This window comes from Crocodylus porosus, unplaced genomic scaffold, assembly GCF_001723895.1.
Source record: "Crocodylus porosus isolate Cpor-Errol unplaced genomic scaffold, CroPor_comp1, whole genome shotgun sequence".
Lineage (NCBI taxonomy): Eukaryota > Metazoa > Chordata > Crocodylia > Crocodylidae > Crocodylus > Crocodylus porosus.
This window is the reverse complement of record NW_017728923.1, coordinates 5006210-5033703: the sequence shown is the minus strand read 5'-3', so window position 1 is coordinate 5033703 and position 27494 is coordinate 5006210. Positions and strand designations below refer to the sequence as shown.

At 46.4% G+C, this 27494-nt stretch overlaps 1 protein-coding gene across 4 annotated transcripts in view; it reads right to left on the bottom strand.

Moving 5' to 3' along the window:
• Nucleotides 1–598: 598 nt before the first annotated feature.
• CLUAP1 (clusterin associated protein 1) overlaps nt 599–27494 on the bottom strand; it is a 322832-nt gene continuing 295936 nt past the window's right edge. For 2 of the 4 annotated variants that reach the window (XM_019539990.1, XM_019539992.1), the window contains exons 10-13: nt 19922–20029; nt 7096–7151; nt 1777–1830; nt 599–1158 (exon numbers count right to left, since the gene is read on the bottom strand). In XM_019539990.1, the coding sequence (XP_019395535.1) occupies nt 1012–1158; nt 1777–1830; nt 7096–7151; nt 19922–20029 (365 nt within the window). In that variant the 3' untranslated portion in view covers nt 599–1011. The remainder of the gene's footprint in view (nt 1159–1776; nt 1831–7095; nt 7152–19921; nt 20030–27494) is intronic. The other 2 variants (XM_019539991.1, XM_019539993.1) reach the window with 2 other exon arrangements.

The window sequence follows — 27494 nt, the reverse complement described above, 5'->3', positions numbered from 1 at the left end:
GGTCGGGGGAGGGAAGCTTCAGCTGCGTGGCTCTCACTGAAGACAAAGGGGGGCAGAGCAGCACTAGGAACAGCCCTGCCAGAAACTGTGTACTCTGGTCAGAGCCTGGCCTGGTGGGCGAGGGCAGGACCTCAGTGTGGGCTAGGCCTGGCAGGAGCAGGTGTAGCTCAGTCCCATGCAAAGTGCCACATGAACACCTGCAGTCTAGACCCAGCCAACTGGCAGGCCAGATCTGGCCCGTGGGTCATATTTTGTCCACCCCTGGTCTAAGGCATGTCTATACACAGCAGTTGGTGGGTTTAACTACAAGGGCTGATTTTATTCTGATTTAATGAAACCAGTGCAAACCCTTGTGGGCCAAGTGTGGCTTATATCAATGTAGCTTAAAACTCTCCCCAACTGATTTGGGATAAAGGATCAACATGACCAGGGTTTAAGCTGATGTAAGTGTTCATGCTCTTACTGGTGTGACTGTCTCATATCACTCCTTTAGTTAAATGTATAAACAAGCCCTTGATTTAGAAGTGAAGCAGTTGGGGCTAAAAAAATAAAAAGCCAGGGCTGAGTTATTTTAAGTACGTGCATATGAGGCTTTTGCACCAGTTTTAGGTAAACCAGTTTTAATGTTATGTGCAGATGCTGCCTAAACCATCTAGTGATAGTTGGGGCTCCAAAGCACTGGCAATCCTGGAGCATGAGGCTCTAGTTCTAATGGTCTCCTGAGCCCACTATTCCAGAAAGTAAGTGAACAAGAGCATTTTCCAGTGCTGGGCTTTTACTTAAAAACAGTTTACTTGTCAAAACAGTTCAAATTATATGAATCAGAAGCAGGGAAAATGACTGGCAATAATGTAATTTACTTTATGAATATAGCATTACTATTTACTAGCTCCCACATTCATTCTGATATAAAATATGGTCAGGCCCGATACAGTATGCTCTGTTCCCAGCCCCAGTGCTGCCTGGTGTTTGCATCTCAAGACGTTAACTGGTTTTGCAGTGGAAGGGGAGTCAGAAGTCATTGTCACTCTCTTCAAGTGGCTCTGGTTTCCTTGCCCGGCGATTAGCCTTGCTGGGGGAGATTTCTACGCTGTCATCCTCCATGTCATCCTCCTCCTCCTCATCATCCAGGTCAATTTCGCTGTCCTCTGAATCCTCCTATAAGAAAACAGTGGGCAGAGAATTCATGGCCAGCCCAGTTCTCAAACTAGTGCTGCCTGCCATGACTGGGCAGAATATATTAAGTCTGCAAAGCCTATTTCTTGCCTCCTAAGACAACAGGGAGGAAGAAGGTCCAAACCATGCTCAAGCTAGCTGGAGCAATGCCCTCTCCCCTGCACTCAGACTAATGTGAGCCACAGTCCCCAGCTCTGAGATGATGGCATGCTATATTTGCCAAAAATCCATGCCCTGGATTTGGGTATGACATAGGCAGCAGTAACAGGTCTGGTAGGACGCTCAATTTACTGAGCCAGTAGCCGAACATGGGCCTTGTGCTCCCAGAAGCACTGGCTCTTAGGAAGGATGGATGACTGGTGCCTTCACCGTGGGGAGAATTGAAGACCCTACAAAATGTTCCCCAACAAGTCTCTGCTGGGCTGGGAGTGGCTGCTCCTTTCACCCTGCTGAACATCTCGTTTCCAGGCTCCACTAAGGTGCTGACAATAGACTTCATTACTGAGCCTGAAGCCAAGTCGATGAGAAGCAGGACCACAAAAGAAGTCCCTATGAGCCTGAAGACAAAGGGAGGAGACGAAAAGCATAAGAGAAACCCACCTGTGCCTTGGTCCTGGAGTGCTTGTGTTTACCTGGTTGGGCTTGGGTTGATCCCTGCTTGGAGGGAGCGAGTGGGAAGAGCAATGGGAGGTGGAAAGCAGAGAAAAAAACATTAAAAAGAAAAGAGAACAGAAAGCAACCAAGACAAGAGAAGCAGTGAAAAGAGCAGCAGGCCCATGTGGAGACTGAGGGGTACAGTGTGCCAATTCTGAGCCAAGGTGCAATGCTCCACAGCAGAACATGCTGGGAACACAGACTTGGCCTGAACCCAACTTTAACCCCCTCCAATGGACAATACTGCCCAGGGGCCCGATGTGCACTCAAGGCAGAGACCTGTAGACTGGCCAACATAAACAGCTCAGCCCTGCCTGGAGATGGACTTTCAGGGAAGAAGCATCTGCTTCCACACTGGGCAAGCTCACATGAGCTGTGGGGAGTGGGCTGGGCAGAGAAGAGGGTCAGCGGGGCCAGGAAAGCTGAATGGACAGGCCTCACTCTGTTGGTGAAGGGCAGCCAGCAGCTTGGTGAACCCAGGCTCCTCACCTTTCCCAGCAGTACCCCTAACGCAGACAGCCAAAGTCTTGTCTAGAGCAATGGGCCTGAAGGCCAAGTCTGCTCTCACAGACAAGCCCTACTCTGGCTTTGCCAGGAGCCAGTCCACGTACAAAAGTGATGGCTGTCACTGCAGGTGCTGCCACAATATGCTAGGCACTGTACAGATGGATGGGAGCACAGGCCCTACCCTGAGAAGCTTAGGGTATGTACAGAAGTGCTCCATGCACTGTAATTTTTACAGCGCTGTAATTTAGAGTGCTATTTATAGCACTATAGAGTTGCAGCACTCTTAAACATGACAGAAGCACAGTGTTGGGCAGGGGGAAGGCGGGGTGTCTCTGAGCCTCCAAGCCTCCCTGTACTTTCCATGCTAGAAGGCAGGGGATACTTGGTAGAGAAGTGGCTCTGGGCAAGCTCCAGTGTACAGGAGTTATTTAAAGCACTGTAGGTTGCTAAAGTGCTATCAAATACAGTGCTTCAAATTGAATACCTCATTTAATACGGGTTTATTTAAAGTGTGGTACCCATTTTTAAAGTGCTGTAGAGCTGTGCACTTCTGGTAAGTCATGGCAATAAAGCACTTTAAACAGTGTAAAAAGCAAGTTTTGTGAACACCATTACAGTCTAACAGGGTGGGGGCTGGTGTGGGCCCAGGCAGGCCAATCAGGCTGCTTGGCACAGCCATTAGTACCAGGTGTGGCTCTTTCCCTCTTGCCTGCTCTGCTCCCCCTTCTGCCTGCTCTGCCTGACCTTCCTGGTTTCCTTTCCTGTTTGCTGACTTCTGTCAGTCTATGAGTCTGACCCTACTGGGAGTGTTGGGAGCACTGGGCATCTGCTGGGATGTGCACCCAGAGGGGAGAGTTATGGCAGATGAAGCAGAGAGTTATGCTGCTGAGGCTGCCTTGAGAAGCCAATAGCCTTGGGTGTCCACAACTCTGGGTGGCTGCTGTTGCTGGAGCCTGCTATGGCTGATGCCAGGGCTTGGGCCTCCAAGGAAGTGGCCCCTACTCACCCTGGGCTTCTCCACTGTCTGGCGCAGCTGCAAACAGAATGGAGCAAGACATGCGCACACGGCTGAATGGAATGGAGACTGCAGCAAGAGGGAGGGGAAGGAGCAGAGACTAGGCAACCACAGGCTGAGGGAACGTGAGTAGGGGCAGTCCCACTGTCCTGAAGGAGGCACACATCCAGTAGCCCATATCTGGTTCTGGCCAACACAAGATAAGGCAGAGGAAGGAGAATAAAAACACTTTTCTAATCTAAACCTTCACTGGCTGGGAAGAAATTAGTTCTCTGAGCCTCACTGCAGGACTCTGGGGTACTTGAGGGAGCCTCTGCTCCTGTACGGAGGAGCTGGGAAGAACTTTTGAAGCCTTAGGAAGACCTGCCTTAATTCAGGCAATGGCCTGGGGTCCAGGAAGCTTCAGCTCCATACCCAGCTCTGGCACTGGCCTGCTGGGCAACCTCAGGCAAGTCTGGACCTCCACATGTAAAAGGGAACTGAGCTCTGCCTCTGAGGGGCCCTGTGAGGACCAGTCCCTGGGAGATGGGGAGCTGCACACTGTCAGGGATGGACCCTGAAGCACTGGGACAGGCAGAAGGTTTTTCCAATGAGCTTCAGTCTGAAGTGCTGGGATGGAAGCAGCTTAAAGAACCTGAGCCCTAGCCTGCTGAGTAAGGGCCTCTGAGCTCTGTGCTGCAGTAATAAACCCTCATCAAAGCCTACTGAGCTCCTAAGAGCCACCTCACATTGAGATCAGGGAATACGACAGACTGAGCCCTCTGGGAGTTGAAAATTTAGCAGAGAGGCTCTGAGCGCTGGCAGCTCCTAAGGCGCTGTCTCCTAAGTCACTGTAGCTGCTGTCTCCCTCCTTGACCCTGCTGATACCAGAGGGTGTTGCATGTGTCTAACAAGATGGGGACAGGCTAGAGAGCAGGCATTCAGGGATGTCACCACAGCAGCCTCCTTCCCAGGAATGGATTCTCTGTACCACATGGAAAAAGCATGAGTCATTCCCCAGAGAGCTTTAAACAGCCTTAAATAAATAAATTCAAGCCAGGAACAAAAAAGTGCAGCTCCCAGCTGTAACTCAGAATGATTTCTGCGAAGAGTGCTGAGTTCCCGCGTTACCCCAGACCAAACAGAAGTTCGCTGTTGACTCCACGGGGAAGACAATCTAGCTGGGAGCCTGCATCCAGACTCTTTCAGCGTGCGCTGTTTTCTGAATGGGAGGGGAGAAAGGCAGCCAAGGGACCTCATTTCTGGGGCTCCTCAGCTGGTGCTGAAGCGTAGGGTGGGTGAATTGGAGCCCCCCCACTGTGGGGGGGGGGCCTCCAATACACACCCCACTCTTCAGGAGAGGCTGAAACCTCCCCAGACTGAACTCCTGCTGCTCCCTTTCGCCTCTCCCATTCCGAAAACAGAGACAGGCTGGGAACTCTGCAGAAACAAGTTACAAAAGACACCACATTTTGAAATGTTTTTCTCTGATACCTCATGCAATGAGGGATCAGATTTTTACTTTATCGGCCATTTTTGAAGCTGTCTGCAGCCGTGCACTTGTATTTGGTCACAACTATAAACTGCCTTCTGTGGTCAGATCTGGTGAAAATTGTCACTTCTGTCTGCACCCAAAGAATGAACAAAGCCTGGTGACACCTCCCAGAAAGCAGACGTGTAGGGAACACTCTGCTCCTGGTTTCACTGGGCCCTGAGCAGAAAGGTGTTGAGTGCTGTCCTGTCAGGCTGGAGACCTGGACCCCCTCCTTGCTATGGTATTTGAGAGCCCTCAGAACAATCAGTAGAGACATAGCATTCTGCCTGCAGGAGAATGGCTGGCATAGCCAAGAGTTCAGTGTGTGTATGGAGACTCCCCAGGTCAGAGAGCCAGGGCAAAAAGACAGGTCTGCGCCAAGTTGTGCTTGTCGGGAAGTTCTTGGTCATCTTCTCCTTTTGCCACAGCAAATTCCACAGCACAAGTTCTGCTCCCAGTTCAGGTCTTTCTCCCATAGTTAATGGCCTCAGCGTCCCTGTGGAACCTGGTCATTGTGGGAAATCCTGGTCAGACAGAGCATCCCTTAGATAGCAAGAGCCAAATTTGCCATTGGCTTTGAATACCAGGATGGATCCCTATACCTTAACCTATACTCTGTTTAATGGGGAGGTGGGACAGAGAGCCAGGCCAATGTGCTCAGAAACCTATCATTAAGCACATGGGGTGTTGTAATTGCTGCCAGCTAGTGCTCAAGCGCAGAGGTCACAAACACATGGATCAGAGGAGCAGATCTGTGAATCAACAGGATAGTCACCACCACCACTTCTAGAGAGCCCTGAGACACCTGCCAGGATGATAATTATCCATTAATCCCTGTTCTTTGCTTTCTGTCTCATAGGGACCTTCTGCTCTGTGACAGCTCTTTGTAGCTCATCCCAGGGCTGGTTTCCTTAAATGGCTGTTGTGAGGGATTTTGTCAAAGGCTTTTTAAGCCCAAATAATTTACTTCAGTGCAGCTTCACCTCCAAGCTAGGAACTTCTGCTTCTGTCTCAGGGACAGAGACAGAGACAGCACAGCACTGAGCGTGAGATCCAGGAACGATAGGTGTGCAGAGGTCCTCAGCCAGTGCTGGGCAGTGTGGCTGGGCTTCCTGGTGCTCTCTAGCCTGGCCCTTCCCTGGACCAGTAGCACAGCAAGAAGTCAATCATGCTGGTCAGTGAGCCAGAATGAGAGCAGCAGTAAGGGCTTCCTACAGCCACAACAGGTTGGGAAAGACCCTCTATGTGCAAAAGTAAGAGCTACATACTCTTTAAAGCCAGGCTGGAGAAAGGGTGATGACAGCAGCTTGAGTACCTGCTTCAGAGGACTTGAGAAGGGAGTTTTGAGACCCAAAACTGCTTGTCTGCCAATGCCCAGTCACTAGGTTTACCACTAACAGTAAGAAAATGCATGGAGCTTCCTAGGACCCAAAGGCTACAGGTAAGGAGGCAGAGGAAACTCAGACATGAGGTCCCTAGCTGAACAGCAGGTCCCACAGCAGAAAGAAACCACAGCTCAATTCTTTCCTCCCCAGAGCAGCTTGAATTCGTGAGGGCAAAAATATTAAACACTCGCTTTCTCGTAATGCAGATCAGAGATAAGATTCTCCCAGCAGCTTAAGGGATTCAGAGACAAGTGTTCTATTAAAATAAATGTGTCTCAAACCAGGGGTGGGCAATTATTTTGGGCAGAGCCGCTTACTGAGTTTTTGCAAGCCATCGAGGGCCACATGACAGGCAGCTATGTTCATTTTCTAAATTTTTTAGGGGCCCCATGGGCCAGATAGAATGGGCTGGTGGGCCACATCTGGCCTGCAGGCCACATTTTGCCCACCCCTGTATTAGATTATGATTAAAATCTCCACCCATTCATCTGCTTCCCCCTGCCCCACCCTTCTACTTGGATGTTCACAAAATGGGAGTGTGTGGCACTAAATTACGGACAAAGTCTAGGATGAGACTAGACCAGAGGGCCATTCACAGAGACAAAACAGGGTGAAGAAAGAAAAAAGTGTGAGTGTGTGTGTGTGTGTGTGTGTACGTGTTTGAGCATGCATGAGGTATGGAGAGGGAACTGGTCTGAGCATATGAAGGGAGAGCAGGAAAATGATGCCTGTGGGATGAAGCTCTGTTCTCTGGCTGAAGGAGGAGGCCCACTGCTTTAAAGTGCCATCAGCACTGGATCAGTCAGGGACACCCTAAAGCCTGCACAGCACCATTTACTACTTACATCATCCTCTATGTCTCCACCTTGCATTGTCCCCATGACCCGTTTGTTGAGTTTTCCTACAAGGAAAGAAAAATGATGAAAACCTGCACTTAATTAAACAGAGAGGAAAAAAACACTGTACAAAAAAACAGACCTTCAGGTGATGCCCGAGGTTTGCTCTGCAAACCATGCACCATCATTAGCAGTAGCAAATGGTAGCTGAGTTGGACCCCACTGAAAAGCTAAGGTCACCCTGATCTGCAGTGCTCCAGGGATCAAGAGAAAGGGGATAGAGAAAGGTTATTTCACTTTGCTCCTCATCTTGTTAGCTGAATTCATGGGGTACTTACAGGCTAGAGACAGACATTAATATACACCAGTTTAAGTGATCAGAAACTAGTTTAAATCTGTAACAGAACAGATGCTCAATACACATAAACCAGCTTGAAAATGGCTGAAACCAGTTTGAGATAAACCTGGTTGAATGTAGTATCAGATTTAACTGATTTGGGTCAAACCAGTTTATGCAATGTCTGTCCCAGACCCCTTGCTGGTTTAAGTTAAATCAGAGTCCTCCAGCAACCCACATGCTTTGCAACTCTGGGCAGGGCTCTTCTCTCTGTTCCAGCCTAGCAGGGCTAGCCCCTCCCCTCTGCTCCCTGGCTGCAGCTCTGGCAGAGACTGCTGGTACATCGGGGTCTGCCTGACTTCCTCCTGCTCACCCCACCTCCTCCCCCGCACCACTACCTGCCCAAGCAGGGATTCTCCCTTCTGCCTTACACAGAAACCTCTCAACATTAGCTAGCATACCACATGCTGGCTATGGTCCGTGCTGTGGGAGATCGAACAAAGGCAGACAAGACAGTGGCAGCTTAGGGGTTTTTGGAGCTAATCAACAGGTAGCTGGTAATGTTCCTCTGTTCCTTCCTTGGAAAAAGTTATTTAAGAAGAGCTTGAACTAATGACAGCGGCTGTTGTTTTGTTTTATGGGCTGAAAAACGCTAACAACTCCCTGTGTAACTAAATGCTCGGTTATCAACAGCCAGGGGTTGGGGGGGGGGGAACCCTTCTGCTGTGGCCCGCCCCCACCCAGCTTAGCATTGTGGAAGGGAAGGGAGGGTTGCTCTAATGCCCACCCCTCCCCTTGCTTCTAGCCTGAGCCACTGCAGGCATGTGCCTGCATTTCTTCAGTCCAGAGGGGATATCTGAATGGTTACATTGGTTAGCCTAGCCAGGTTAGACTAACCTGCAAAGATTAAATAAATTCAGACTCAGGCTTTTTGAATGTCTGTCCCTAGCCACAATGGTTATAGCCTTCCTAAATCTCCATGACTGTTTCCACTCAGCTAATGTCTATGACATACATTTGCCACACACTGGTGAGATTCTGGAGTAATTCCACTGAAGTGACTGTGGTGAATCATTTCCATGGCTACCTGATATCACTGCAACAGTTCCATAGGCTGGGTCACATGTCCAATTAAGTGCAATACCTTATCTTGTCAGACATAAGGAACTCTACAGCAGACCCTTGCCTGCTGATGAGACTTACAAAGAGCATTTAGGCTGCATACAGTTCAATTTGTTTAGCTTATCATAAAGAAAATTGAGATCTGTGTTGATATGGTGCAGAAGTCATGGAGAGAAAACACTGAACACTGAAAGATTCTTTGATCTAGGAAATAAGTATAAGAGGAAACAGCAGCCAGAGGGTGAACACAGACACATTCAGACTGGAACTTAGATACAAATTTTTAAAGGAGGGCAATTAACTTTTGGATCAAGTAAACAAAGGAAGAGGATTCTGACCAAGACTGGCTGCTTTTGTGGAAAATATGTTTTAGCCAAATACAAGTTAGTAGGCTCAGTACAGGGGATTTTGGTAGAAATTTAATGACTTCTGATAGACAGGAAAAGCAGGTCTAATAGTCTCTTCCAGCCTTGAACTCTGTATCTATTAAAAAGCCTTGGATTTAGTACTGAACCACACTGCAGACCGGACTGATAGCATTTTGACAGTAACTTCTGGACTACAGAAAAGCTCCTAATCACGTGCCCAAAGCTTTAACATAGAGCTATCCACTGCTGTCTTGTCGGCACACTGTTATACTGTTCAGAGATTATCCTGTGCTAACTGTCTAACGGGAAGATATTACCTCCTGGCTAAACTCTAGAAAAATGACAGGGAGGATTTTAGAGGTTCCAGATCTACATCTTTATCCAATTTGTTGTGATTCCAAGTCATCAAGCATGTACAATACATAATTCATCTCCCCAGTTACTTTCTGAAATATTCTCTCCAGCTAAGTGAGGTGGAAAAAATTAAGTGGAACAGCATACGTAGCAGTTTGAAGCTTAGTATGAAACATTTATTGTTTTTCATCTCATCTATGAAATACAGAGCTGTGGAACTTGCTTAAAACTGAGAAAAGAGCAAAATAGAGTAAAACTGTGTTTTAAGCTCAGCCTAGCTATTCCCTGTTCTTTGATGTTCAGGGAGAGGCAGAGAAGGCTTTTTCTTAATATGGACAGGTAGAAATTAGGACAGGTCCATTCTTAGCACCTGACAAAGCATGTTAACTACAAAAGCTTATGTCTCTCTGAACTAGATAATTGCCAAGGTGCTTCTTTTGCCCTGTCTTCTGCTAGACTTCAGACTAACACACTTACCCAGCTCTGTTAATCTGTTCAGTGACTTTCTTTTCAGAGTGCCCAGAGGTGCTTCTCTCTGTCTAGAATTCACTCCAATGAACCTGTGAATTGTGCTAAACACCTTGTTACACGGACATGAAAAAGGAAAGGAAAGGATCTTTATTTTGCTTTTTGAAGGAGCATGCCTGCACACCTCAGTCCCAGCACCATTTTCCAAAACTTCTTTCTGCCTCAGCAGGGCCTCACGTTACAGCTCCCATTATCCAGGTCGCTGACAGCTTGCCAAGACTTCCTGCCTAGCCTGCCATCATGACTATATAACTGGCTGAATGAGGCACCCTCTCTTTCTCACCAGGCACACCATCCTAACTCTGCTGGCAAATGGAGTAGGATGTCAAGCCCAAGCCCATGGTTCCACTGAAGAGGAGATCAGTGGCTTGGAGGAGAGAACTAAACCTCAAGGTTAGAAGTTATTGGCTATGTATGTCAATGTGCAGTCTTTTCCCAAGTGATTACTCAATGATTACTCAGTGATTCTTTCAAAGAGGCCAGGTCCCTTGCCATCACACATTATTTTTCTCTGGTTTTAGTATCAGTGAACAACTGCTAGCTATGTGATCAAATCTAGAGCGTGCTCAATGTTTCCCCGACCACCTTTTGAAGAGTAGAGGGGGCAAGGGATGGGAAAGGGGGGTCAGGTTGTAAATTGTGTTTTCACACTCAACAGCAAGTGTATCAAAATGGTACCTTTTTCCACAACAGTTTCTCTCCCTGTTGGTATTGAGAGTTAGACCTGATTAGCCTTAGGGACAGAGAGTTGCTTTGTTTTTCATCCCTTCTGTAGATCTGCAGAGGCAGCACAGGTAAAAGGGAGGGAATTACAGTCTATTTTTCCTTGGGAATCATCAACAAGACTGTTTGTTTAGTCAGTTTGTGTCAATGGGAAAACTTGCAGAAGAATGGGCAGCTGCATAAATATCCCTGGGGACAAAAACTAAAGGCAGTGGTGTCACCCATGTGTCTAGGGACATAATCTGTCCTGCAGAACAATTAGGTCACCAGTGACGATGTCTGAAAAGGGGAGACAAGCCAACCTGACTTTCAGAACCTAGGGAGAGTTTACAGAGCTCTCACTTACTATATTGTTATACAAGCAGACAAAGTACATTCATTTCAGAAGCAGCAAGAAGCAACAGCAAAGATTTGTTCCCATCTGAACATGGTTCAGGATAAAACTGCATTTCAAGTGTTGACCAGGGACAACTTATTTTTAAAAGGTCATGAGGGTCATTGCTAGTTCAGCAAAGATCTGTGCTGGGCTATGGACGGCTCAGAGAATAGGTGTAATAGAGAAAGTGCTACCCTGGGTTTCTGCAAACATCTGGAGGGGCTGCATTCTGCTAACAAAAGCCAAATACCATCCTGCATGGCTTATGCTTTTAGCCCCCCAGTCCATCTTCCAGATCTATAGCACAATAAAAGCATGGACCAACCAGTGTCAAAGATATACACTAAGAGTTTTGGATCAAGGCCTACATATAAGCACATGTGATGGGACAACTAGAAATAAGAAGATGCATACAGGGCAAACAAAATAAGTGACATTATTGAAGCCAGAGTGTTTTGTTTGTCTTTCTGTAGCTCAAAAATCACCTTTCTTTGTTAACAAGGAATGGGGCTGGGATTTTTCTAAGCAGCTTGAGTTAGGGACCCAAATTGCATTGAAAGTCAATAGGCATTAGACAATTAATTCCTTTGAAAATCCAAGCTTCTCTGGTTCACAAGAGATATGTCTCTTTAAAAAGATAGGCTGTTCTGCTTTACTACTTATTTCTTTGCATCATTTACAATCTGCCCAAATAATGTACCTTAAAATAAAGGATGAATATGTAAACATGTGATCATCTGGCACAGGTCCATTGCTCCATAAAGTGACATTGAACAAAACTGCCTAACGGAATGCTTACAGAGCTCTTCTGGTCTCTTGGGCAAATGCCACCACTTTACACAACTGTGTTTAACTAGGGCACTGGAAAGGCTCCAAAGGAGCTTTGTTATGTGCCTTAAGCACAACATGTATCAGGTTTCAGCTTTATAGGAACAACAACTGCCACCCTCCAAGGAAAGGAAGACCACAGGAAGTTTGAGGAACATTCATCGGAGTCCTAGTGACAGCTGCTTGTGGTCTCTAAGTTGGGCTGTTTGCAGAATTACTCCAAGGTAGTTTTTTACTCTTCCATGCAGATGAGCATTCAAAGTCCATTCAGTTCCATGGGCCTGGACCTGAGAAGCACTGAGCACTTGGAAGTCCCATTAACTCTAATTGGAGATACAACATTTTCAGGATTGGCCTCAACATGCTGGATGGAGTGACCAGCATTTCAGGAGCACACAATAGCATAGCAGTGTTAGATTTGTGAAAGAGACCCTTGAAAAATCCTCCTGAACTGAGTGCCTGAAATACACTGGATGGGAGGAAGGTGAATGAAACACTTTTCTCTCATTTTCCAGTACTGTGGGCTGCAGTGCATGTGAAAACTATAGAAAGGATGTGGTCTCCCTTGCTTGAAGGCTCTGCACACACCAGGTCTGGAAGAAGGCCTTGGGATTATAAAGAAAGGCAACCTATTCACACAGCACTTATCTGAAATGCCATGACAGCCACCTACACAGGTGAGAATTTTACTCTATGTTATGATTTTCCCTGCATACAGTAAAGCTAAACTATAATATACTTTAATTCTCCTGCATTTATAATGATAACAGGGGAAATACAGAAATGTGTTCACGTTTCAGACTTGGTTTCTGGGCTGTATTTTTCTTTAAGAACTAGAAGGAAGGGGAGAATTCTGTCAATAAGTGCTCAACATCGTTTGGGAAAAGCAGGGCTGAAGAATCCATAGGAGCGCAATGTGAGTGAGAAACTAAACAACGGGCAGGCAGCTGCTGTGCATTCCTTATTGAATTTCTCTCTTTGGATTTATTGTGAACCTGTAGTTTCTTCACAGCTTAGGGGGGCTGGAGGGAAGGAGGACACACTAGAAATTCAGCAGCAGAAGCTGGCACTTTATCTTAAGCTGGGGAGAAGAGAAACAGATGTGAAGATTTAAGGGAACCAATTTCCAGAGGACAGCCCGGCTACTTCACTGCCACTTGGGGAAAAGTTGGCCTCCTCCACAGCCCAGTTCAAGCCTGCTGATGGGCACTGTGGTTGAGCCATAAGAACATCATGTTCCCAAGCTGGGCCACTGGGGATAAGGTGACACTTCTGTCTCTGCAAAAAGTGCTCATATATGCTGCAAAAGAAGCCTCCAGCTGCAGCGTACTCTGGTTACGTGCTGCTTGATGTGCAGGTCCCCTGTGAAATCTATTTGTAATGAGATTTGAAACGAACTGTGCAGGCACGGCGGTTTGCAGGCAGAGCTATTACTGGAAGGTTCAACAGCATACACAGCTCAGAGAGACCTCGCTTCCTGACCCTGCACTAGCCAGCACTTGTCTCTGAGGTGTGACTATTATATGCCCAGTTCTTGCTGATCCTTCAAGATGCACTTTACTTTATGAATAAAGAACCTCTTTTTCCTCTTCTGTGTCATTTCTGCGTTCATCTTTCCTGGGACATTAAGTGGTGCAAGCCTTCAGAAGCAAGGATTTCTTCCAAATACATGTATTCACTTGTTTGCTAATGTGATACTGTTATCACATTCATCCTGTGGCTGCTGGAAGGGAATATGCTCCAGGAAACATAACAAGTCGCTCTCCTTTGAATTTTCTCTGACTGTTTACTAATATTCAGCATCTGACAAAATTCACACAAAAAAAATTGGAGTTGAGTTATGAAACCCCACCTTCGAATATAAACATAGGACTGAAACATTTGTTATGGGGACTTCTTTTGTTGCTAGGATTCAGAGGGATGACGAAGAGTTTCTGAACACCATGCAAGCAAGACATTCAGTAGCTGGCTTTTACTCATACCCAATTTATAGGAACTGAGAGCACTGAACAGGGGTCAATTTAACACAGCCAAGCTTTCTCCCACAGCTCTGTAAATGCAGACCATTTCTGTCTGAATTGTCAGCATTTCCATTACTGGGGTTAGTCCTCAGCACAGAAATGTCAACATGCACCACGCTGCAATGGTTTCACGCTGTGAACCAACGTTACAAGGAAAATGGACTAGACACTGAATTCACTTCACTTAGGACTCCATAATCTATGACAGAAACCTCGTCTTTAGAAATGTACTATACTGACCTGCCATTTCATGTAATCACAATGCCACGGAATCATTAGATTATCTGTTAACAGGCTTTACATTTTCCACTCTGCAATCCATCATGCTGCTAGGTGAATGACACACCTGGGGCCTAATTCAACAACTCCTATTTTAAGTCCATAGGAGCCTTTCTTTGTGCAGATGGATTGGGCCTTGTATGAACACAAGACTATCTTTATCTATATTGGCACTTTGATAGAATGATACAGTAGACTTAGCAACTTCGCGGAGTTATGGTAAGTACTGAAGTTGCTTTTTTTGCCATTTAAAGCACTGTATTGCCGTGACTTAACAGGAGTGTGCAGCTTTACAGCACTTACATGGGTACAGTGCTTTAAATTAACACTTGTTAAATGAGGTATTAAATTTGAAATACTATATTTTACAGCACTGTAGCAGCCTATAGCACTTTAAATAACTTCTGTATGCTAGTTAAATTCGTGGCCAGTGGAGAAGCCCCAGGAGGCTGCGAAGTACCCCCTGCCTCCTAGCCTGGAAAGTGCAGGGAGGCTCAGAGCCCCTCCCACCCCCCTCATCAAACACTGCACTGTCATGTTTAAGACCACTGTAACTTTATAGTGCTATAAAAAATGTTTTAATTACACTGTTGCAAAATGTGCATGGAGAACTTCTGTATAAACTCTTAACTTCCCAAGTCTGCCTATGAAGACAAGGGTTTACAAATTAACCTAGTGTAAAGAGACAAGTAACAAACAGCTGAAGTGTTCTAGTTGCTCAGTAAGTTTTTGTTTCAAAGGGTGGGACTTCTCCAATTAGATGGGTGGGATCACCAATGCAGCACATTTTGAAGCAAGAGCTATAGTAAACCGCTGAATGGCTCTTCCTTAATTTGGCAACTGACTGAGGCTGCGAACCACCCGGATATGAATGATCTGCATTCTACTGTTAAACAATAAGGACTTAATCCAAGCTCTGCCCCTGTCCCACTGAATAATTCTGGGAAAGGTCACTTAGCTTCTCAGGGCTTTAGCTTTTCTGCCTATCATAGCTTTACCTACCTATCAGACACCAGAATAAAGGTGGATTGCTAAGTTGTAATTCATACTTAAAATGGGCTTTACAAATCTCAAATGAAACCTACTTTGTGACAAAGCAATGTGTTATTTTACTAATAAAAATAACTGTAAAATGTATCAATTAAATCACACAACAAGTGACCTACTTTCCTAGACAGCCACATCAAGAGTAGGCATGTTCTTTGCCCACTCACCATGGCAAAACACATTGGGCCACTCTTAGGCATACAAGTGGACTTACGTGCCTACATGCAGTTCCATTTCACCGTGTTCAAGTACCTAAAAATCCCTTTACGCATCTATTTTTACAACATGCCATCATTTGACTCTTAGGAATAAGTCACAAAGAAGGAGTGGGGAAGAGACTCAAGCAGGGTGGAAGAGAATTGCATTTAAGCTCCTGGGTCCACTTACACAGCTAATAGGGCTATGTTCAATTCGACCCTTGTGGCACTTGTCTGTCTATTCTGATCAGGAAGGAAAAGTCTATTACCAACTTCATAAGAAATTAAGAGATGAACAAGTGAATAGGAGCAGTAGCTAAACAAATTAACTACAACTGACTGAGTTTCCTTATTAAAGGCAAAGGCACCATTTTATTTCTATCAGCTTCTTTTAAGGATGAGACTTTCCAGTTTTTTGAATTAAGGTAACAGGAAACAAGTGTTATTTACACAGATTACTACATATGCAGTTTTAGTGACTAAGCTGTTTTTAAGCAAACAGAACCCATGTTAGTGCATGTATACATCCATGCCTATATAGGTATTTTTAAATTGCAAATTGTCAATCAATTTTTAGGCTTGGATTTTCAAAAGAGCTTATTGCTATGTTATCACAAGTACTTACACGGCAGCCCCACAATCATTCATGTGGTCAGCCTTCCACTACTTCTGGAAGATAGGGAACCGGGACACAGATAGACAAAGGACCAGATCCTCTTTACATTTTACATATGTAGACTGTGGGTATGTAGCCATGTGACTGCACATTTTGCACTTGCACAAGGGTTGGACTCTATTCCCCCTGTGGGAAAATAAGTTTGTCCCACATATATACCTGCTAAAAATAAAATGAAGCCTAGCAGTGAGGGCATTTGCCCAGAGTGGAGAACACCAGGATTTTAAGGCCTTCCTCACCCAGAGGGGTCTGAGCCTGTAGCCCTCTTGCAGCTATCTCACTGCCCTTTTCCTTTAATATTCATTGGATAAAAAACACTAGGAAAACTCCTATCCTACTGGGAACAGGGGGCAAGGATAGAATGTAGAGGCTAAGCCACTTCCTGTCAAGATCAGCATTTATTTCACTGGACCACCCTCTCTCTACTTGGTTTGCTGCCTTCTGGCTCCACATATCACAATCCCTTGGCTGCCCAGTGCTAAGAGGGAAGCTGGAAAGGCTTGTGCTTGTTTGTTCTCGTTGTTAGAGCTTTTAGCAGAGAAGTAGTTTTGAACCCTTCCTGTATGAGGGGTGGTCTCATGCAAGCTGGATATGTATCCTAACTACTAGGCCTGTGGTTCTCAACCTTTTTTAGACTCAAGGCACCCCTTTGAAAAAGCCAGCTCACAGTTTTCATTTTTTGACTACTGAAAAATAACAGAGCAATTCTTTTGTTGTAAAGAATTCAGAAAGACCACAACACATCGGAAGGTTTTCAACCTGATGTGAAATCTCTGGATCTATCTTGTGAATCATATTTATACATCTAACAGTGCTAACATTGAGTGGCATCCCATGGAACCCCTAAAACAATCTCAAGGCATGTGGGGGTGTCTCTGCATCCTGGCTGAGAATCACTGTATGAGTCTATTGGGCTAAAACTGTGGGGGCCAACTTTTTTGGCAGGCATGCTACAAGATAAGTTCTGTACCTTCCCTAAGTGCTATTCTGCTCCCCGCACCCTGCAATCTGTTGCTCTGTTTTCTGCTCTTTGTCTTATTTGCCATTGTGTTCCCTGCTCTCTCACCAGTCTGCTGCATGCTACACAGATGCTGCCTGCCCATGCCACTTGCTGCCTGTGCCCAGCCATACAATTGGTCCAATAAAAAATACCATAAAAAAATCCTTGCCTTTTGCATAATTCCTGGACCATCAGGCTACAACATTATTTCTCCAACACTACCATGCCACTTGTGGCACATGTGGTGTGAGTTGGCCACACCTGGGCTAAAGGTGGAGCATGCTCCCTTCTGCTAGTCACGGCCTTGCGTGTCTGGTCAATTTTATTTCCCTTGGGCAGCTACCTGGGTAGAGGACAGTCCTACTGAGCATACCCAGTAAGGCAGCATAGGAAATGCTAAAGTCAAACTAGGAATATGTGTCAACAGTTGCAGGCCCATAGCTACATACATGCTACAAGAGGACACGAAAGGTTAAACAGGATCTGGTCCTAACTGACTTACCCAAGATCATACTGGCAGCTTATAACAGGATAGGAAATGAAACCCAGGTGCCAGGTTATGGTCTGAACAATTTGCCTTACATTTCAATATGAATTGGGCTCTTAATTCCTTTTGGCTCTGCTGGAAACTCGTGCTAATGCTCATGAAGGTGAGATTAATACCAGGTAACCGACACTATACAAACTTTCTTCCCACCTCTGCCAATGCAGCAACTGCCAGAGCATTATGAGCCTGAGAGGAATTCCATCAGAAAAATATTCTGTGCAGGGGAAGCATATGGTGTTGTTTGGATGAATTAAAAGTCACTGAGGCTAGGGACAGACATTCAAAAAGCCTGAGCCTGAACTGATTCAACCTTTGCAGGTTAGTCTAATCTGGTTAGACTAAATCAGTCTTGTAACCGGACAGACATCCCAGAAATGCAGGCACATGCTTGCAGTGACTCAGGCTAGAAGCTGGGGGGCGCTAGAGCAGTCCTCCATTCCTTCCACAGCATGGAGCTGAGGTGTGGCCAGGCTCTGATTAGCTCAGCAGGGAATTGATAACAGTATTTAATCACCCAATTAGGAAAACATTACCAGCTACTTGTTGATTCTACCTGTTGATTCAGGACCAAAGCCAGCATGTGGTCTGCTAGCTAATACACAGACATCTCCTCAGCAAGGCAGAGGGGAGGGGGGAATTTCTGCTTAGCAGGGAGTGGTGAGGCGGGTGGGGAAGCAGAGTGCAGTCTCTGAAGCTCCAGCCAGGGAGCAGAGAGGAGAGGCCAGCCCTGCTGTGGGGCAGAGAGTCCTGCCCTGCCCAGAGAGCATGCCAGCAAGGGGTCTGGGACAGACATTGCATAAATTGGTTTGAGCTAACTCAGTTAAGTCTGATATACTACATTCAACCAGGTTTATCTCAAACCGGTTTCAGCCATTCTCAAACTGGTTTATGTGTAATGCCTGTCCCTAGCCTGAAGCACTATGAGCAGCAGTTATAACACTATGACAAGCTACTGAAGCAATCTGGCAGTGGAGATATACCAGAGGATTAAGATCTGCCTACCTGAAGCATAAAAAAACATACTTGAGCTAACTCTGGATTTGTAGCCAGTAATTTGCAACAACAAAGCTTTTCTTAGAAAAATCACTGGCACCACAATCCATTGCTGTTCCAACCAGGCTTTCTTCCCTCCAAAACTGCTGTTAAGGCCAGACAATTAGAAAGGTCAGTTTGTGCTCTATTCAACTCCAGTGTTAATGCTCTCACCCTGTGAGAAGCTGATTAAGGCAAATGGCAAAGATGGAAGTAAGTGTAGTATGTAGCTATTTCCCAGGGCAGCAATGAAGAGCAGGATCATATGTACAGTTTAGGTCTAATCATTGTGACAGTCCTAAGCCTGTGATGACACAGAGATCCTTATATTCTATTTGAGAAACTATGATGCACAAATTGTTTATTAATATTTGTGTCTGTGATGGTCTGCAGGAGTCAAAAGGTATTTTTGGCTCCTAACATTTTACTCAGACTGAAAATTATGGAAAATAACTTGAGAGAAAAGTGTTTGAAGCATGTCAGCCCAGGCATTCCAGAGCCAGGTTCAGTTTCCATGTATGCAAGGCACTCTAGGAAAGTGAGAGCAGACTCAGACTTGTCTGTCTTTCTTAAGAACAGATTCCAGCAGAAATAGCATCAGTTTGAGCTTCTTCATGCTGCCACTTTACCCACACCCAGGTGCAGCTTTAGCTGCAGGTGACAGTAATTCTTAGCTTGAAGGTGACACGAGTGCCAACTCTTAGGAGTCTTTTCCATTTTTGACTGCAGTCATCTGCCCACTAGGAACTGCATCAATCCATTTCCCACAAACCAATAAACAAACTCCTCATATAGTAACTACCTTGAGTCACTCCTGACCAAGACTGCATTGGGTTAGGTAACCTGAAGGTTAAAGCCTCCACTTCACCTTGCATTAGCAATGATGGGTGCCAGGGGCCCTCCCATAAGAGAGCATTCACACTTCTTTGACCCATAACTAGGGCAGTTCAGGAAGCTTTATAAGCATAGGGAAAGGCTTGGCTTTCAGGCAGCACCTTCAAAAACTGGTATAGCGTACAGCAATTGGAATTCTACATCTACAGCTAAGGAAAAAGAAGAACAAGAAATGGCATTGGAACACCTGCCAAAGGCTTGATCCAACTTTATTTCTAAATCTAGGCAAAGCTAAAATAAGGCAAGATTTTTCTCTTTGCAGTGACCTTTCCAATAACGACTTCCTTGTAAAGGCTCCCTTTAACTGACCCCTGTTCTCAAAAGCACAACGGTGTCCTCACACTGTTCAAGCAAACTGAGCTGTGTGGAAGTTTTTGAACCCTTGGAGGAATTTACCTCCCGAAGTATCCCATAAACTGAAATGCCCTAAACTTGCTCTGAGCAGCCAGAAGAGCACTGCCAATGTGTCCTGTCAGATAGGAGTAATAAAGGAGAGGTGGTGATACCTTGCATTGGGATCTCCATGGCTGTGTGATGCTTCATGAGCTGCCTGTCTTCCACTTCACTATCAGATCCCTCATCTTCTTGAATTTCTATGTCGGAGTCATCATTACCTGGTTAAAAACAAAGTAACGCAAAACACTTCATTAATATCAGCAAGTAGGACTGGAATAGGCATCTCAGGCCAGTGAGTCCAGACCCCTGCATTTGCAGGCAACAGAGAGTCCTAAAAAACCAGTCTACTCCAGTCCCTTGCACATCACAGCCACAGAGCACTTGTTACACATGTGTACAGAATGAAACCCACAATTTGTCAAAGGTAAAAAGCAGGGAAAACAAGGAAAAAACACCCTCATAGCAATTCATGAATGTGGCAGGGTCAGCCACAATTATAAGCTTTTCTGCAGTCACCCAGAACAAAAGCAGGACACTGATGAAACAGGGAGTGGGATATGTGGAACCAGAGCTCTCCCTGCTGCAGTGCTGGGGAACAGCCAAAAGCCCTAAAAGAGGGTACATTATAAACAGCAGCATCAAAGAAAATGAGATGAATAGGAATTGCAAGACAAAAGCCCTGAGACAATGCTCAGACTGTATTATAAAGGCAATGTTCTATATATATATTCTCCAGGTATGAATCATATTAGCCTTCAGTCAGATGGTGCTATTTTGCCAATGGATTATAGAATCAAAATCTCATAAAAGGTTTTGAAAAGTGTGGACCTTATTAACATATTAAAAACATATTCTTAATGTGTTTTCTAGGCTTTCAGTCTGATAAGAGCAATACCAAAATGCACCCTGGGAAACTATCTTACATTTACTTGATGATTAAGAGTATGCTGTGATATCCTCATGTGACTGAAAGAGTGGTGGCTGAACTTTAACATGTTTGGTGAGACACAAGAGTTCCCAAAGTCCAGGTACTGCTCTAAATACTTGCAAATTTCCATTATCCATCTCCCCACTTTTCTCTTCCCGTGCTACTTAGTTGACCTGGCCCCCAGCCAGACAGTTGAACCAAAACATGCTCTCTTGAACTTCAGATGGATCTGCAGCCTCTAGCTCCTTCTGCCCAATCCCAATATGTTCTCTGACTCAGAATCCCAACTGCCAACAGGCTTCCACCTAAAAGATCTCTCCCAGACCTTTTAAAATATTCCACAGGTTTACTGCGCTCCAGCCACATATTTCCTGCACCAGTGATTTTTTCAGTCCAAAGCTGAACTGAAACTGGAGTCTGGATGGATTTTGACATTGTCCTGAGACTCTATTTAGGTTGCTGTATTCAAATATCTATTGGAAGCTGGATGACGATAAAGGGGCACTGATCCCACCTTTTGGTACCTTGCCACAGATGACTCAGTCACTTCCCTTCATTTTCTCATAACCTGCTCTGATGATGGTCCAGCAAGAGTTAAGAGAAGGGTGAGAGTTAGGCTCTATTCTCCTCAGGTCCCTTTCCCATGATAGAACCTCTTTCTTTTTGCCAGTTCATGTCACATCCTCCTGTGCACTTGTCTGGAGATGGACTAAACTCCTTTTGTGCCTACCCTCTTCTCATTCAGGACTGACTTCATTGCAAGTGTGAAGTATGCTGTCTAAGTCACTAGGTGGTTTTTTTTTCTTTCCTTAAAAATACAATTTATGGGGCAGGTACTCAGGTGATGCAAACTGATGTCAATCTCTTCATTTAAATTGAGATAAATCAATGTAGTCCTGATAGTTTAAAAAATTGTGCTTCTGGCAACAGTGTCAGAAGGTAGATGTGAATACTTATGCTAACCCTCTCAGTCAACAAAACTATCATAAACACAAAAGCACTCAGCATAAGGGTTTTAGCCTTTGCAAGTATGCATTTTAGAAACAAATGCAAATCATTTTAGTGGCAATAAGTAATTATTTTCAGGGTACATTTAATTACCAAAGTACCATTGTAGAAAATGGAACTAATCCCCTTTAATTATGATTAGAGGTAAGCTGACAGTACCTTATGACTTTTTAATCACCCTGTGAGAAGCTGATTAAGGCAAATGGCAAAGATGGCAATGCATACATGCTGGGCAGCTTTTTCATTGCCTTGTGATTATAATACCAAGTTATTGATAACAATATAATAGGAAGCAAAACATTTAATCCATTGTTCAGTAAGATGATGGGACTGGACAACAGCATTAATTAAATAGATGTTAAGTATATTTGCTGTAACAGCCAAACTTAATACATGTAAATGAAGTATGTATTCCTCTGCCTAATACTTAGCTAGAGCCAAAAACTATTTGCAGTTATTCAGTATTCATTAGAGTCCAAATTGGCTCAGGGAAATTCCTCAGTAAGAACTTAATGTAAACTAAGTCAGGGTCTCAGGATGTACTGCTCTCTATATTGCAGAGCTGGAATGGTTCATGCAGCTGCTGTTAACCTCCAACTTGCCTGCTTTCTAGTCTGCTCAGTTGAGCAGCAATTTCTCTTTCAATTTTTTAAAATGCCATGTGGTCACTGGATGCTCCTGAGGGTTAGCAGCACTGGCCAAAATCAAGGCTACAGCAGAGTCACTGGGTGCATCCACACAATATGCTTTACTTGAGATTAGAACTAATCCCTGTCCGGTAAGCATCACTGTCTACATGTGCAGATGGTTACTGTGCAGCAATTTGCTCTAATTGCGAGACAATTTTCTATCTGCAAATGCAAGTAGAAAATTCACTCTCGATTACTTACTGCGCAGTAGCGTATGTGTTGGTGCCTGACCAGGAGCAAATGTACTCTGGGTCAGTTGGGCAGCAGGGGGAAGGAGATTGCTTCCTGCCTCTGGGAGCTCCCTGCTGCTGGAATAGCTCAGTTGTGGGGCTTGGGCTGGGAGACTCTTCTTTCCCAGCACTAGCTCCACCATCACGGGGGCTGGGCTGGGAGATCCTTACCTTCCAGTGCTAGCTCCAAAGTCGTAGGGCTGGCACTGGAAAATCCTCATCTCCCGGTATGAGTTCCGCAGTCACTGGGCTTAGGCTGGGAGATTTTTCTCTCCCGGCACCAGCTCCATGGTTATAAGGCCAGAGCTGGAAGATTCTTTTCTCCCAGTGCCGGCCCCACAATGGCAGAGATTTGGCTGGGAGATAAGGATCTCCCAGCCCCGATTCCACAATCGCAGAGCGGGGGCTGGGAGCTCCCTGCTGCTGGGGCAGGGGGACATCGACCCTGTTTGGGTTCCAGTGGTGGAGCCGGCCCTGGCAGCAGGCAGCTCCCAGGGGCAGAGAAAAATGTCCCAGCCCCACCAGGAGACAGCTGTCTCCTGGCTCTGATCCCTGCTAGTTCCTGGATTGGCATTCAAGGGAAGCCAGAGCTCCCCCTGGCTGCTGCAGGGTCCCAGTGCAGGGCCTCAGGGAGCAGGAGCAGCAGCCTGCTGCTAGGAGCAGGAAATCTGTCCCATGTCCCTGCACTGTATCCTGGAGAGTTTACTCTAGAGTACATTACTCTAGAGTAAACTGCTCCCAGATTATTTGTACATGTAGACACACTCACTGTATATACTCTGTCTAACATCTGCCTGCTCTTCAACATCCCTCTCCTAGTCCAAGGGTCTTGAGAGCAGAGACAGTCACCTGTATACAATATGTGACAGTCCAGTAATATCAACTACTGAAACCGTTAGCAGAATTGCTTTCACAGTAAGAATTCACAATACTAACCCTAGTAGGCACCACTGCTGTGTGTAGTGCCACCTGCAGCATTAACAGCTTTGTGTTATGCCACCTACAGCATTAACTCAAGTGCCTCTTGGCATGAAACCATACATGTTGTGAAGTAATATCCTATTAGTCCCCATCCAAGCAACACTGACTCCTACTGGGTGATGCCTCTCAATTTTACATTCCATTTTCCCCTACCGCATTTATGAAAATTTGTACCAAGGTATGCAATGCATCCTTCCCCAAGGAAAACAGGTCCTAGTGGAAGGGTTAGCAAAGCAAGGGGAAGGGTGATCAACATCTTTACTATATCTACCTTCCAATAGATGCAGTAAAGCTATTTTCTAGACATCCCTCTTTTCACCTCCTTCCGGTTTTTTGAATTATTTGAACTCAATACTCCAGCATCCAGTGTCCCCTCTGAGCCTCCATTAGCAGCCTGTGATCCAATACCTGCTTCTGACCACCCTCTTTTTAAAAAGTGAAATGATGAATATGAAACAGCTCTCCACCAAGCTTTTCTTCTACAAAGTGGGATTGCTACTGGGATCCTAAGGAGAAAAGTGCTTTAGGAACAGGCAAGACACTTGCTGCAGAGTTAATAAGAGGTTAGATGTCTCTAAGCTGCTTCAGAAAGGGCAAGCACTTTATGGGGGGAGATGATGGTCTAAGTCTTGCATTTTCTCCTCTAGTATCTTCCTTTCTCCACCAGCAATTGCCTGCCTTAGTCACCCTCACAATCCCTGCATGGAGTATCTCTGTCATCCCTGCCCATACTAACTTTTTCTCCTCCACTCACTTAAAATCTTTTAGAGAATCGCCACAGTCAGTAATGAAGTCGCAGACTTCTGTAATCAAGAGTTTCCACACATGTATGACGGGATATAAAAGTCTAAACCTGCAAATCAAGGATGCAATTTTTGTGCCTCAACCATACTAGATAGTGGGCATATTTACATGTGCAATTAATATGAAGCAATAAACTCCATAGTTTATTGCTCCCAGGCATGCCGTATGAAAGTGCACCTGGGAGTAATATACTGCCAATATATATTGCCATTTGAATATGCGCCCAAGAGCAGAACATGTTGAGCTGGGTTGGAGCAACCTTAGCTAGCAGGGGATCTGGTGAGGGGGTTACAATGCCAGCCAGGGGCTACTCCCCCCAAGCTCAACATACTGTGGAAAGGCTGGCTGGGACACGGGGGTTCTTCAGTGTGGGGTTAGTTGGCAGGAAGCCCCTGCACTGAAGCACCCTTGTGTTTCAGCCAGCTGGGATAGCATCTACATGTGTGCTGCTGCAGAGCTTTTTACTCCACAGCAAATAGTATTTGTATTTACAGGCATTATCACGGTGTGGAGTAAATAAATTTACTCCAGACTAATAAGGGTGTTGAAATAGATTAATCCAGGCCTCTAATATGACTAAAAAAAGAGAGTGAAGGAAAAAAAATGGTCTTGCTTCGTATTTTAAGATGTTTTAAAATAAAAAAAACCCTTCTTCTGCTTATTATGACTCCATGCACAATTCTTTTGGAACAAATGTTTGTCCTTTCCTAAAAACAAAAAGGTGATAACAGTTCTCAAAACAAAACTTGATCGTTGCTAGCTGCTCCAGTGGCAGATTAGGACAGGGGGCCAGGACCTACCGCAGGCCTGCAGCTCTTTCCAAGCCGAGTGCCTTGATCACACAATTGGGGCATGGGGCTGGAACCTGCCCCTGATCAAGACAGTTTCCAGCCCCTGCTCTGCAATTGAGGGCTGAAGGCTGGGGAGCATATTCTTCACTCAGCTCCATGAGTGTGGAGCTGGATGGGAAACAGGCTGGGGAGCTTGTTCCCCACTCAACTTTGTGAGCATGGAGCTGGGCAGGGAACGGGCTCCCCAGCTCCTGCAAGCAGGGAGCTCCCAGCACCAGCTCTTTGACCATCAAGAAGAACCTCCCAACCTGGGCCCCATGACTGCGGAGCTCTGGCTGGGAGATAAGGGTCTCCCAGCCTGAGTCCTGCAACCATAGACCTGGCACTGGGAGATAAGGGTCTTCCAGCCTGAGCCCCGCGACCGCAGAGCTGGTGCTGGGAGATAAGGGTATCCCAGCCTCCACTCATGATCTTGGAGTGGAGGGCTGGGAGTTCCTTGCTGCAAGGGCAGAGGGGCATAGTCTCTGCCTGGGCACCAGTGGAAGAGCCCACCCTGGCAGCAGGCAGGGGCAGGGGCAGGGAACAACCTCTCACAGATTTTCTTCCGTCATGCATCTACATAAGCGCTACTTAAAAGCCCTTAAAAGCCGTGGTTTGACGTAGCTCCCAGCACTCAGGAGCCAGGAGCAGTGGGGAGAGGAGGGATCCAGGCACACATGTGTCCCGCACATGTGTGCCCCCTTACCGGACCCAGAGCAGAAGCGAACGCAGCAGCAGCAGCAGAGGTGAATGCAGCAGCAGCAGGGGCAGCAGCAGCTGATCCCCCTAAGGTAAGCGGGGCAGAGGGACTGATGCAGCTGAGCCAGATCCGGAGGGGAAGCCCCCCGGATCCCTCTTAACTGAGCTGGTAGGGAGCCGTGCTCCCGAGCTGTGCGAACAGAGCGTGCAAACAGGCACGTTCTGTAAGAGTGCGCCGGCGTTTGTGTCGGCGTTTGCGCCGGCAGGTGAGCAGGAAGGTCCAGGAGGCAGACTCCTGCTAGTATGGGGCGAAGGCACCACACTCAGCCAGAAACAGGCCGCAAATCCTACGATGGTGTCGACATGGAGTGCTGCCAGGGCCCCTGCCCGGGGGGCACAGCCTTCCCGGGTCTTGTCTGAGGCCTCCACTCAGACAGAGCCCACGGAAGGGCCCCCCACCCCCTGGCCTGTGGGCATTGCCCAGCAAGGCCTGGGGGGGCAGGGACTGGGGACCCCCACACCTGTCCTGCAGGTGCACACCTCAGGGCCCTGGAGGTGCAGGTGAGGGAGCTCCAGGAGGAGGTTAGCAGGCTGAGGGGAATCAAGGAGGCAGAGGAAGAAATTGACAGGTATTTTCTTCCCCTGCAGGGTTATGCACCCAGGGAAGAAGCACCTCAGGAAGTGCCCTCCACTGCTGAGTGGCAGACGGTCAACTCCCGAACCAGGGCTGCTCATAACACAGCACTACCAGTTCCTCCAGTCCGCCTGGAGTACAGGTACGAGGCCCTGGCAACTCTGAAGGAGAAGGAAGGAGAGGAGGAAACCGGGGAAGAGGCAACTCCGCGCTCCCCATGTCCTGAGCAGGCCGAAGGAAATAAGCAGGCCAGGAGGAGAAAGCATCACGTGATCGTCATAGGCGACTCCATCCTGAGCGGTATGGAGGTCCCCATCTGTTGCTGGGACCCCTCAGTATGCGAGGTCTACTGCCTACCTGGAGCAAAGATTCAGGACGTGAAGGGGATGATCCAAACCGTGATCCAGCCCACCGATTACTACCCCATAGCCCTAGTCCATGTGGGTACTAATGATGCGGCCAGGAGAAGCCCTGATTGCCTGATGGAGGACTACCATGCTCTGGGGTGCATCCTAAAGGAGATAGGCACACAGGTGGTTTTTTCTTCTATCCTACCAGTGAGTGGACGTGGAAGATGGCATGCAACATGCATTGCGGAGACCAACTGGCGGCTTTGGGAATGGTGTCTGGAGGTGGGCTTTGCTTCCTCAACCATGACCGGCACATCACGACAAGAGATGTGCTTGGATGGGATGGGCTCCACCTTTCCCCTAAAGGTAAGCGTGTGTTTTCTTCTAGGTTGGCGGACCTCCTCCAGCAGGCTTTAAACTAGGCTCGTTGGGGGAAGGGGAAGACGAGGGTGGAGGAATCATCGGACTGCCAGACCAAGCAACACCCACAAGTGCAGCCCAGCCTAGACCGACGAGCGAAACATATACAC